Here is a 12,405-nt window from a genome sequence, read left to right as displayed (position 1 = left end):
ACATGGTACCTGTGGTCTCCAGGCAGCCAGGCCCAGGCCCCAGGGGCCACTGCAGATACCCGCTGGGACCTGCAGAGTGACCAAGTCAGCTGGCAGCCAGTGGGCACAAGGGAGTTGGGGGTGTGGTCCTCTCCTCAGGAGGAGAAAGCAAAAGAGTGCTCAGGGCAATTTTATTTAGTTGGAAATGGATCTGGACAGGGTCCCTCTCCCTTGGTCCTGCCCCTGGCTGGAGAGATCATCAAAGCTGCAGGTGTCCCCAAGCTGGCTGTGTCATGTCACTGTGTACAGCTCGTCCCGGTGGTTCTTGCAGATCTCATAGTGGCAGGTGAGCTTCTGGGAGCAGGCCCAGGGCTTGGTGTGCTGTTCACGTGGTGGCAGCAAGAAGGCTGCGCTCCCTGCCAGCAGCATGTGCCAGATGCTGTGGGTATAGTAATAGTTGTCGCTGGTCATCATGGAAGTGTAGATGGTGATGGCCACAGCGGCCATGGAGATGCCGGGCAGGAGGTAGAAGACCCAGCGCTGCCAGGAGGGTGGGTAGCAGTGGCGCCGGCGCCCGCAGCGGTACACCTGGAGAAAACCACCACACGAGTGTTGGCACAGGGGCTGCAGCCACAGCTCCCAGGGGCCTGCCCAGGTCTGGGAGTGTGGGCTGCTTGGAGGGGTTCAAGGGCACAAAGATCTATGGGTTCCTCAGGCCCAGGCCCTGGGCATGAAGCCACACTGAGCCCCTGTGGGTGCCACTGGCAGCCCTCAGCAGATCTGGAGGACTCAGACCCAGGACTGAGAACATGGCCAAAATGGGGGGCCATGCTCTCTCCTCCCAGAGTGAGCGTGTATGGAGAACCCATGCTCTTTTACCCCAATTACCAGGAGAGGGAGCCTGGGCAGGACCCCAGGCCTGCTCTAGTTCCTTACCCACATGGTGACCATGACCACAATGGCAAAGAGGCAAGGCCCCATTGTGTTCCAGGCGGCCCTGCGGTCCAGCTGCAAGGACATGGCGAACACCAGAGCGCCCAGGAGAAAGAGAACCTGGGCAAAACACAGGGACGATGGCAGGGTCACAGGAGCCCTAGGCCTGGTTTGTCTTTGATGGCACAAGGTCCAGCAGGAGCAGGTGGTTTGGGCCTGCTGGTCATCCCACTGTCCCTACTGCCCCCCAGCACCTCTGCCAGTCCCCTTGGAGCAACTGGCACACCCTGCCCTGCTCTGCTGGCTGGGAGGGAGATGCCCCTCCTCCAGCTCCTGCATTGCTGGGATCCATCAGTCCCAAGGGTCCATCCACAGGTAGATTTCTAATGTGTTTTGTTTTGGCCGCGCTGCACAGCTTGCAGGATCTTAGTTCCCTGACCAGGGATTGAACCCACGCTGCCCTCAGCAGTGAAAGCACAGAGTCTTAACCACTGGACTGAGAGGGAATTCCCCACAGGTGAATTTCTGGGGCACAAACTTGGGCAGGCAGGGCACCAGGGCACGCATCTCCATCAGGCAAGCCCGGCTGCAGCAGAGAAGTCCCCGAAGTGTCCTCAGCACCAGGGACTCCAGGAGCACAGCTGGGCGCTTCTCAGGGAGGTCTGGTCCAGGGTTGGGGCTCCAGGCCTCCTCTCTGAATGGGGCCCTGGGAGACAGACGGGCCTCGCCCAACCCTGCCCACCACCTTCCGTTCCTGGCATCCTCCGAGCAGCTGACACAGTCCCTTCACAACTGGAGGCAGCCTCTACCAGCAGGCGACTGGTCAGTACAAGAGGTTTCGAACGGCAGAGGCCAAACCCCCTTTCTGGTGTCTCCCTCGACACGCTGTGCACAGGGGCCTCCGCGCCCCCAGAGCCCAGACCCCGGGTATCAGGAAATCACTCACATATTTCAGGGCGGCCTTCAGCCGGGCCATGCAGAGGACGGTGACCCAGATGGACACTCCGGAGCCCAGGAAGTCGCAGTACTGCAGCGTGTCATAGTTGAGGATGCACAGCACCGCTTCACCCGGCTGGTCGCAGGCGTGGTAGAACTGTGGGGCCGGGCAGTGAGCGGCAGCCCAGGTCCCCCTACCACCCCCAGGGGAGCAAGCAGGCCTACCGTGGAGAAGAACATGGTGTAGGCGTAGACAGAGGCCTCCACCAGGAGGGAGCGGTGCACGGAGATGGCGATGGGGGCCAGGAACACGAGGTTGCTCAGGGTAAGCAAGAGGGCAGCCGCCTTCTGCTGGGCCGCCGTCTGGGCTGTGCCGTTGTCTGTGCAGCTCCATCCACGCCAGCCTGTGGGCCAAGGCAACGCAGACGGGGCTGAAGCTGGGCAAGTGGGGCAGACTTGGCAGGGGGCGCTTTGGAACCTCAGGGCCCGCCCCTCACCCAGGGCCCTGCAGAGAAGCCCCTTCCTCACCCCTGAGCAGGCCGGGACAGTTGTGGGTAGGTGTGGGGCACATGTGGGTAGGTGGATGCCAGTGTGGGTAGGTGGGGGCAGGTGTGGGCAGGGGAGGCCAAGATCAGAAGGCAGTACCATCTCTGGGGGTGCCTCTCTGTGCCCGCACGGGGGCACGGTAGGGGTGGGAAGGCGGCATCTGTCATTGATCTTTGGGGGCAGAGCTGGGATGGGCTCCCAGAGGAAGGCACAGGGCTGGGAGGCCAAGGGCACGAGTGGGGGGAGACATCAGGACCATCCCTCACCTGCCTTGCAGCTGCAGCCCGCATACAGGTAGCCATGTCTGCGCAGCAGGAGGCACTGGCCGTAGGGTCCACAGTCGTTCAAGCAGGGCACCAAGTACAAGGTGGTCTCCACGAGGACCGAGGCCTGCTCACACTCCCTGCAAGGAAAGGGCCATAGGAAGGCTGGCTGCTGAGGTCTGCCGGTCAGTCCCCCACCAGTGCTCCCAGCAGGGTCTTGGACACGAGCCCAGAGTTGAGGCCCCCGAGCTCCGAGCCCTGGAGGACAGCAGCCACAAGCTCTGCGAGGCCAAGATGCCCCTCTTCCTCCTGCTGCCCAAGTACCAGCCTGTCTGGGGCTGTGTCCTGGACCAGTCCCCCTGCTTGTGTCTGGACTCTCAGAGCTGCCACGGGAGGAGTGGCCAGGTGGAGGTGGGGAACCCTTTAGAACTCCCAGAAGGCAACTGACCCTGCACGGCGTGCAGGAAGTTGGGTCAGCCCCAAACTGGGATGCGGGCAGCCCTGTCCATGGTCCCGAGCGCAACCATGTGGCCGGCTGCCCTCAAGTTTACTTACTCAGGTCTCTCGGGGCACATGAGCTGCAGGGAGAGGTACCAGTTGTCTGTCTCTGGGTAGGGGATGATGAGGTTGGCCGTGGGAGAAGAGGCACTCAGAGACAGGGGGTGGCCCTCGAAGAAGGCTGCAGGGGAGGAGGAAGGCCCGGTCATAGGGAGCCAGAGGGCCTGCTGGTCCCTGGGCCAGATGCCCCCTATACCTGTGGTGCAGCTGAGCGAAGCGTTGAAGCTGAGCAAGGGAGAGGCAACAGTCACACAGGCTACCACTGAGGTGTCGGCAACCGCGGTCTGGAAAGGAGGCCATGCAGGGTCAGTCCCTGGCCTCCACCTCAAGTTCACCCCTGGTGCTGGGCGCTATTCTCTGTGGCCCCCGCTGGCTCAGGGCGTACCAGGACCCTTCCCCTCCAGGCCTGGGGCACCCAGCTTCTGACCCTACCTGCAGCCCTGGGCCTGCCGACGGGGACCTGCTGCCCCGCAGAACAGGCCTTGTGTCTCAGATGGTGCCTGTTCTGGCCCAATGCGTGCCGAGCTCACTTTGTTGCCCGAAAGGCCACCCCAATCCCGTCTCCGTGCCAAAGTCGGCACAGAGAGGCCTGAGCAGCATCACTCCGCCCAGGCAGGTCTGAGTCCTGGGCCCTGAGCCCTGATCCGAGCCAGGCCTCTAGGGGCTCTTGGACCAAGGTACCTTGTTGACCCGCATGGAGATGGTGAGGGAGCCCCCGCTGTCCATGCCCGTGTTGAGGTTCAGCCGCATCACCGAGGGCATGTCCGACTGCACGAGCACCGAGACCCTGTCCAGGGGCTGGAAGCGCACAGATACCACGTCCACGTCTTCCCGCAGGACGGGGAAGCTCCTGAGGCAGAAGGGGCCGCCGCCCACCCTGCCCCTCCGGTCCAGGTCCTGGTAGCTGGGGGTCGGGGGCAGCAGACCGGTGGAGGCATTGCTACTCTGGTTTGGGCTGCTCTGCAGAAGGTGCTGGAAGTTCACACTCCACGGCCTGCATGCTGTTAGGACCACAAGGGGCTCAGCTGGAGGAAGGCCTGAGGGCGGAAGGCAGGGGACAGAGCCATCTCCCCGCTCAGCCCACCTGTGAGGGCAGCCACAGCACTGAAAGCCACGGACACACGGGGCCCAGCAAGGCTCTTGGCCGTCACTTGCAGCCACCGGTCCCAGGGTGGTGAGGGCAGCAGCAGGCGGCAGGCCTGGGTGGGGCCGCTGCAAGTGAGCACCTTCTGGAAGTTTCCAGGCAGGGTGGCCGAGCCCACGGTGAGGCGCACAGGGCAGCCCAGGCTCCCGTTGGACACACAGCCCTGCAGCTCCAGCCGCAGCTCCTGGGTGTACTCGGGGACGAAGACTCTGCAGCCAAGGGGATAAGGCCTCACTTGGGCTCTCTGCAGCTTCAACCAACCTCCCCGTATACTTCACCCTCAGAGTGGTAGCCAAAGGGGGCGAGACACCTGGCCCCCACTTCTTAGCACGACCAGAGACGCAGACCCACCGCTCTTTCACCCGCAGTGAGAACAGCAGTACCACCCACTCCACCAAACCTCCACTCACTTGAGGTAGCTGGGGTAGGAGAGGAGGGTCTGTGGAAGGGGCACGTCAGGCTCCAGAATGGAGACCTCGACCACTCGCACGACCACCATGTCAGGCTGGAAGATGTAGGCACAGGTGGGAACAAAGCCCTAAGGAGAGAGCAGGCACAGGGGAGAAGGGGAAGCAGGAGGGGGCAGCAGGGCTGGACCAGAGAGCCCTAGGGTTGGGGGAGGCGGGGCTGGACCAGAGAGCCTGCGGGGGAGGGTGTCAGGGCTGGACCATAGAGCCCTAGGGTGGAGGGGCAGGGCTGGGCAGCAGAGCCCTGAGCAAAGTCTGCCCTGGGGAGATGAAAAATAGGGACTGGCCATTCATGCACGGTGGGGTCCTGCCCACACCCTGTCCCTGGAGGGAGCCCCCTTACCTTCACCTCAATCTTATGGGATGAGGGAGGCAGGTGGGCGGCCACAAACCAGTCCCCAGGTGCTGGGTGGGAGATGTTGATGGAGGCGTTGCTGTGCAGCATCTTGAGGAGGAAGGAGGGCTGAACGGAGGTGTTGTCAGGGAAGCTGGTGCCGAGTGGGTTGATGACGGGAGGGGCGCCGTAGCGGAAGTACCTGGAGGCAGGGAGAGCAGGGCAGGCTCAGGTGTCGGCCCAGGCGGCTCAGGCGGGGGCGGGGGCAGCGGGCGGGCACCTACACGGTGATCTCCATGTTGGTGCAAGTGGGGCCACTGCCCCTGGACACCTGCAGCAGCCAGTGCAGCAGTACTGTGTCTGGGGGTACCCGGAAGTGGAAGAGCCTGGCACTGCCATACCAGCTGTAGAAAGCCAGCTTCTGCGGGGCCTGCGAAAACTGCTCCGACACCAGCCTGGCATCTGCAGAGAAGGCGCTGTCAGCCGGGCCAGGGTGCCCAGGATCCCCCTCCCCTGGGGAGAAGATGGAGGCCCTCATGCCTGGCCTGGGCTGGAGAGAAGGGGCGAGGGAAGCCAAGGAGCCCCTGGGATGCCTGGCATGCCCACTCTGACCTCAGAAAGGTCACTGCTCCCCACCAGCCTTTGGCAAGGGCCCAGGGCTCAGAAGTTTTCACTCAGGCATCACATTCCCACTCACATCCACACATCCATCTTTCTAAACCCCTCCAGCCCTGCCAACGATCTCTAGCTCACAGGCTCAGTCCCCCACAGCCATTCCTCTGCCAAATTTCCCCAGTTCTCCACATCCCATCCACCAGCCACCAGCCACCCCTTATCAATGAGTCCCACAGCCACCCAACACCGATCATCCCAACGGTCTCAGACCTTAGAAGCAGGAAGAGCCCCACTCAGAGGGTAGCTCCTCTCCACACTGGTCACAGCCCCCCCCCCCGCCTCCCTCCACTGCAGCCCTGGCACATCCAGGGCTGAGGGATGGAGTCTGAAGGGCACAGGAAGTGGTCAGGGCGGGAGCCCCCCCAACTGCCCTGGGCACTGGACGCCAGGACACTCTCCCCCACCTCCTCTGAGCTTCCCCAGCTCCAGCATCCTTGATCCTGGTTCCACTGGACAGGCCAGGGAGTCCAGGTCTGGAGGCTGGCTGCCTGCTCAGGCCATGATTTGGGATACAGTTGCCCCAGAGCCGTCATCCCTCCTCACCCAGACAGGAGGCAGGCAGAGACCCTGTAGGGAGGGGACCTAGGCTGGAATGGCTACCCCCCAGCTCCAGTGGGCACAAGCCCCTGCAGAGTGGCCCCAGCCCGGGGCTCCCCTGCGCCCCAGTACTGGCAGTGGCTCCCAGGCTCCCACCTCCGTGACTCCCCAGCTGCCCTCCCCCACACACTCCAAAAGTTTGCACTTGCAGCCCCCTTTTGTCATGCCAGCCTTTCCCAGACCAGCTCTGAAGGTCTGCTGGGACTGGGCACAGAGGCCTGTGGCCCCACCCTGGATTAGGGCCCTCCTGGGAGTGTCCATTAACTGGCACAACCTCCGCTGGAGCATGTGTCTGGGGCTCATGGTGTAACCACCTGCCCCATGAGTGGGTGAGGGTGCCCACTCAGACCCTCCCTCTAGGGCCTCCCACAGAACAGGCATGCTCTGGTGCTCTCTGTGTTCCAGGGGTGGCTGACAAGGCACCTGTGCTGCATGGTAGGAAGCTTGGCCCCAGTGCCAGCTCAGGCCTTGTTCTCGGTGTGACCTTGACCATCCCTTCCCCTCTCTGGGTCCTAGCTTCCTCTGAGTTGGCTGAGGCGGACAGCACCTCCCTTTGGCTGCCCCTCCCTCCATGGTTAATGGATGTTAAAGCGCTTTAAGAAGAAATGCATTGTGGACACAGCAGGGTGTGGTCTCCCTCTCCTCTGAGCTGGGTACCTCCCCCTTCCCACTGGGAAACCGGCAACTCACACCACCCCAGCAGCAAGCCCGGGCCCTTCCAGGTGGGCCACGTGAGCAGGTAAGGGAACCAGGTGAGCAGCTGGCTTTCCTGCCAGCCTCCTGACCCTGCCATGGAAACACCCTGAGAAAAGATAGCAGCCCACTTGCAAAGCCAGTCTGAGCTCTGCTCGGAGGATCCCGGTATGGGGGGCTGGGCAGGGGTAGGCATCACATAGGACACACTCCAGGCTTTCCAGGTGTCTAGTGGCCACCAAGTCCCAACTGCCAACTGTGGCCTGAGTGCCAGGAAACTAGCAGTCACTGAGCAAATACAAACTTTCTCCTGAGGCTGCAGCAGCCCTCCCCCCACCCCACCCCAGGACCACAGGGCCTTAGAGAAACAGTCAGCCAGCCCACCAGTCACCCAGCTTCTAGATGGGGCCGGGTAGGGGAGGTCCTGCTGCAGTGTGCAGCCCCCTGACCAGAGAGTGGCCAGGTCCTCTGGCCCCTGCCAGCCCTGGACACCTGCAACCCAGCTGGTGGCTGTGAAGTTTCAGCAGGTGCATGAGAGATAAAAGAGGTCACCCTAAGACCCAGTGGTCCCCACTCCCAGGCCACACAGCCCCTCCAGCACCCCACCCCCAGCTCTGCAGCTCTCCATCTGAGCCAGATGTGGAAGACACATTTCTGATATCAGGGAGCACCAGTCACATGTGCACCTGCTCTGCCCACAACCCCCTCCAAGGACACAGGGCTGGGGGTAGGAGAAAGAAAGTCCCTGAGCCTGTCCTGGGAACACTAGAAAGGGCACCCTGTCCCACATCCTCCAAACCAGGACAGGCACACAATGCGGAGACCCTGCCCACCCAGAGACCCCAGAAGCCAGGATCACACAGAAACCAGGATCACTTCAGCAGGCCTGGGAGGTGAGCAGCTGCCCCAGGTTTTCCATCTCCATAAACTCTTCACCAGTGACTCCTCACCTAGCCCTGATCCCTGATCCCGGAAAAGGAGTAAAGGAGAAAGTAAGGATGACTTTCTCATCGGTACCCGATAGAGCAATTTAATCAGGGGCCCATCTCGGGGAAACTGCCTTTCATTTCAAGCTGTGCCAAGCTCAGAAACCAGAGGCACAACCCTCAAAGAAACAGGAGCTTGGAGAAGCAAGATTTCAGAGAAGGGGGGATGGGCTGGGAGCCAGCCCCAGGCTGTGCTTGGTAAGCTGCCTACTGCCCGGTGGGGCATCTGGGCCCTCCCAGCCCCACCAGCCTGGCCACCAGAGAGCCCAAGGCCTCAGGAATCAGGCAATTTACTCAGCATCCTCAGGTATCCTGCAGAACCCCAAGGACAGCACCTTCTGGTCTAGCCACCTCCTTGGGCCTTCGTCAAAGGGAGTGGAAGTTCCCAGACAACACAGAGGTGCCCATTTCTCAGAACCACTCTGGCCTGCTAGGGTCCTGAGGACGACTGGGAGTCTAGCCTCCAACAAGCAAGGCCAGCTGTTGAAAGTGACCGCAGTAGGGTGGTGGTCACCTTGGGGGGGTGGAGGCATTACACCCACCCAGGCTGCTACTCTAGGATCTAAGCAACTTTTTCCCAACTCTGACCCTCTCCCAGACCAGATGGGGACCCGGGAATCCCACGGCCCAACGTTTCTTCCCAGGGGCTCGCAGCTCCCCCCCACAGCACTTGGAGTCCCAGAAGAGTCCCCCTGGGCCACTTCACCCCCACGTCCTGGTGTGCGAGGCTCGTGCCCGACCAGAACCCGTTGGGAGGAGGAGGAGCAGGAAGGAAGGGAGGACTCGCTCCAAGGGGACCGTCTGGCCGAACCCGGCCCCGGGGACAGAGGAGGGGGCGCGGGTGTCCCTTCTATCGCCCGCTGTCACACTCGGTGCCCCGCAAGGGGCCGCCCTGCGCCCCCAACACAGGGTGGGGACCTGGGCCCTACGTCCGCGCCAGGTGAGCGCACAGGTGCCCCCAGGTGACTCACAATCCCGGCCGCTCCCCGCGATGCTCCCTCCGTCCCCCAGCCCGAGCCCCCGGGATGGCGCCCGCGGGTCCGCGCTCTCTCACCGCTCTTTTTGCCGTCGCCGGCGGCGGCAGGCGAGGACCGAGCGAGCAGCAGCAGCAGCAGCAGCGGCACAGCCACCGGCACTGCCACCGCCGCGCCCCCGGTCCCGGTCCCAGCCCGGCGCATGGCTCCGCGCTCGGCCCGGCGCTACCCGACCCGCGTACCCGGCCGCCCACCCCCGCCGCCGCTCGGGCAGCCACGGCCGCCACTGCGGCCCCAGCCGCCGCCTCTGCCCTGGGCTCCCATCGTCCGGGCCGGTCCCAGCCGCCGGCGCCCCGGGCACTTCCGCCTGAGAGGCCCCGCCCCGCCGGGAGCTGGGCCGGAGAGGGGCGACGGGCGCACGGCACTCAGCTGGGCTCGTGGGGCGCGCGGGGAAGGCGATCTGAAGGAGGATGCGGGGCGGGGGGTGATGCGGGGCGGGGGGCGATGCGGGGACCAAGAGGGCGCGCAGGGAAAATGGGTCGGAGGGAGGTCCGGACTGGTGGGGAACTCGGGCCCGCGACAGTGCGCAGGTGGGGGAGGCGGGGCGGGATGAAGTGGAGGGTCTCGGGACACGTGGGACGGAGGGAGGAATGGGGGCGAAGGGTGGCGCGGGACCCCGGGGGCCGCGGGGGTCTTGGTTCAGAGGGAGAAATGGTGGGGCGTGACTTGGAACGCGCAGGAGATTCGAAGCGTCCGCGGAGTGTCCCCACATGCTTTCTGTATGCGCTGGGGGGACCCTGGGACGCGAGTGTCTTTCGGTCCCTGCTCGTGGGCCGGGCGCCGGACTCCCCGGCTGGCCTCCCGGCGCGTCACACCACAAAGGCGCTACGAGTATGTGTGAAAAACACTTTCATGGAAAAATGAAAAGGCTCCTTGTACATATTTCGTACACAGTGAAGGTGGCGATTCACGTCAGTGGGTGGGACTCACTCACCCTTGACATCCGGGTAAATTCCAACAGATTAAGGATTTCAGCGTGAAAAGGAAACGATGGAGGGACTGGAAGAGAACATGGGGAAACTTTTTCACAGTTTAGGGGAAGCGAAGGCTTTTCTACATGTGACCCAGTAGGCTAGAGGCAAGATAGAAATTCAGCTACGAGCAAAACTGCGTAACCAAACTCAAAAAACAAGCCTCAAATGGGAGGACGCTTGCAACTCACATCATAAAGGGCCGATCTTAATGAGATTACTAATAATAAAGAGTTCCTACAAGTAAATAAGAAATATCAACTCTCCCACAGCAAACCACCAGAGAAGATTACTGGAAAGGATATGCAGATGAATGTTTCCCTCCTTAGAGAAATGCACACTGAAAAGCACCCAGAGGCCTTCTTTCACCTAACAAACCTGCAGAGATCAAAAAATTTGATCCTACCGAAAGGGTGGCATTGCCCACAGACTTTCTTAGGTTTGCTGAGCCTCCTGGGAGCCTCAGTCCTGCCACCGCTGTGCATTTTCCCTGCAGATATGGTCACAGAAGCCTGAGGCTGCATTCGAGTGCAGCATGCACCCAGATATTGGTCATGAGGGTATGGGCATTAGAGTCATGGGTACCCAGATCAAAATTCAAACACTGTGATATTATAAACACTGATCCAGTGGGCTGTAAAAGGAAAACCAGGAAGCTCTGTGTACTAATTGGGAATGGTCTACCAGGGGGACCATTAGCTGAAAAAAGGGAGGGGCAGAATAATGTGTTCAGAAAGCTACCATTTTTGTAGAAAAAAAATTTTTTTAAATTTGCATGTCTTAAAGACATAGAATGCCTGGAAGCATCCAGCAGCCAGGGAGGGAAGGGAACCCTGTGGCTGAGGATTGGGAAAAGGGGCTATACCTGTTTGCACCTTTCGAACTTTGTTCGTGTGGGTGTGTTCGCGCGTGCGTGAGAGTTTACCGGTCGGGAGGGAAGAGAAGCTGACCCAGGGAGCCCAAGGCCACTGAATGCTGGGGGGTAAGGGGGCGTGAGGCATGGCGGTGGAGGGGGGCGGTGGTGAGGCATGGCGGGAGGGTGGGGGAAGGAAGCCCCAGGTGTGAACCCTTAAAAGAGACCTTTTATTCCTCTGGAATCTAGGCTGGACCCTCCTCACCCCTGGCCGCAGGGGGCTCCCAGGTTCTCAGTTTAAAGGGACAGAGACCAATTCTGGATTTTGCTGAGCTTCGATTTTAGTGCACTGTACTGACCCAGATCATGCTGGGGACAGCAGCTGTGGTCAGCACTGAGCCCTGCAGACTATTCCAGCCGAGATCCATCCCTGCCCCAGGCTGGGCTCAGCGGTCCCTCACCAGCCCTACCCACTCTGAGGGTCACCTCAGTGTGAGGCTCCCAGGCCAAGCTCCCCAAGCAGGCAGGAGAGGAGGTATCAGTGCTCCATCTAGGGGGCTCAGGAGAACTCTGCTAAGTAACAGAGTATTAATAATGGAAAGGAGGAACTTCCCCGGTGGTCCAGTGGGTAAGACTCCACGCTCCCAATGCAGTGGGCCAGGGTTCAATCCCTGGTCAGGGAACTAGATCCCACATGCATGCCGCAAAAAGGTCCCGCATGCCACAACTAAGGCCCAGCACAGCCTAAATAATAAATAAATAAATAAATATTTTTTAAAAAATGGAAAGGACCCACCTGGGAGGCCTCATCTGAAGATGGAAACAGGCCCAGTGGCAGGAGGCCCTTTCTGGAGGTCTTGCACATACACGATTCTGTATCCTACCTCACACTACACAGAAAAATGAATTCCAACTGGATCAGGTTGTCATCTGTCAAGAATAAAATGATAGTGCTCACCTCAGCAGCACATATACTAAAATTGGAACGATACAGAGAAGATTAGCATGGCCCCTGCACAACGATGACATGCAAATTCATGAAGCGTTCCATATTTTTAGGCGGGAAAGTGGGGGGAGGGATAAATTGGGAGATTGGGAGTGACATGTACACACGACTATATATAAAATGGATAACTAATAAGGACCTACTTTATAGCACAGGGAACTCTACTCAATACTCTGTAATGACCTATATGGGAAAAGAATCTAAAAAAGAGTGGAAATATGTATATGTATATGTATAACTGATTCACTTTACTGTACACCTGAAACTAACACAACATTGTAAATCAGCTATAATCCAATAAAATTCTTAAAAAAATAAAATGATAAAAATATTCAAAGGAAACTAGAACACGTCCCTTAGAATACAGTCATGGGAAAGAATTTCTTGAGCAAGACAGGGAACCGGGGAACATGAAGAAAAAGTTACTTAT

The 12,405-nt window shown here is 60.3% G+C and overlaps 1 protein-coding gene across 3 annotated transcripts; it reads right to left on the bottom strand.

Annotated features, from left to right (window-relative positions):
- Positions 1-156: 156 nt before the first annotated feature.
- On the bottom strand, positions 157-9,406 carry PGAP6 (post-GPI attachment to proteins 6). Of its 3 annotated transcripts, none has more exons than XM_082600435.1 (13): positions 9,166-9,406; positions 5,445-5,622; positions 5,170-5,362; positions 4,770-4,897; positions 4,300-4,568; positions 3,897-4,216; positions 3,412-3,499; positions 3,213-3,336; positions 2,661-2,797; positions 2,074-2,252; positions 1,859-2,005; positions 916-1,032; positions 157-567 (listed from the first exon to the last, which is right to left on the bottom strand). In XM_082600435.1, the coding sequence occupies exons 1-13, from the start codon at positions 9,287-9,289 to the stop codon at positions 271-273; spliced, it is 2,301 nt and encodes a 766-aa protein (XP_082456561.1). In that variant the 5' UTR covers positions 9,290-9,406; the 3' UTR covers positions 157-270. The 3 variants fall into 3 exon arrangements, with proteins under 3 accessions (XP_082456561.1, XP_082456562.1, XP_082456563.1); XM_082600436.1 differs by having other exon boundaries at positions 4,770-4,864; XM_082600437.1 differs by having other exon boundaries at positions 5,562-5,622.
- Positions 9,407-12,405: the final 2,999 nt, after the last annotated feature.

Source organism: Mesoplodon mirus (genome assembly GCF_964341445.2).
Source record: "Mesoplodon mirus genome assembly, chromosome: 15".
NCBI lineage: Eukaryota > Metazoa > Chordata > Mammalia > Artiodactyla > Ziphiidae > Mesoplodon > Mesoplodon mirus.
The sequence above is the reverse complement of the archived record's forward strand: the minus strand, read 5'-3'. Positions and strand labels throughout refer to the sequence as shown.

Excerpts from the sequence above, each read along its gene's own strand:
- PGAP6 (XM_082600435.1), bottom strand. The coding sequence starts at position 9,289 with ATGCGCCGGGCTGGGACCGGGACCGGGGGCGCGGCGGTGGCAGTGCCG. Across the intron at positions 4,569-4,769 it reads TCCTACCCCAGCTACCTCAA|AGTCTTCGTCCCCGAGTACA; the intron begins GTGAGTGGAGGT and ends CCTTGGCTGCAG. Across the intron at positions 4,217-4,299 it reads TGCTGTGGCTGCCCTCACAG|CATGCAGGCCGTGGAGTGTG; the intron begins GTGGGCTGAGCG and ends TGGTCCTAACAG.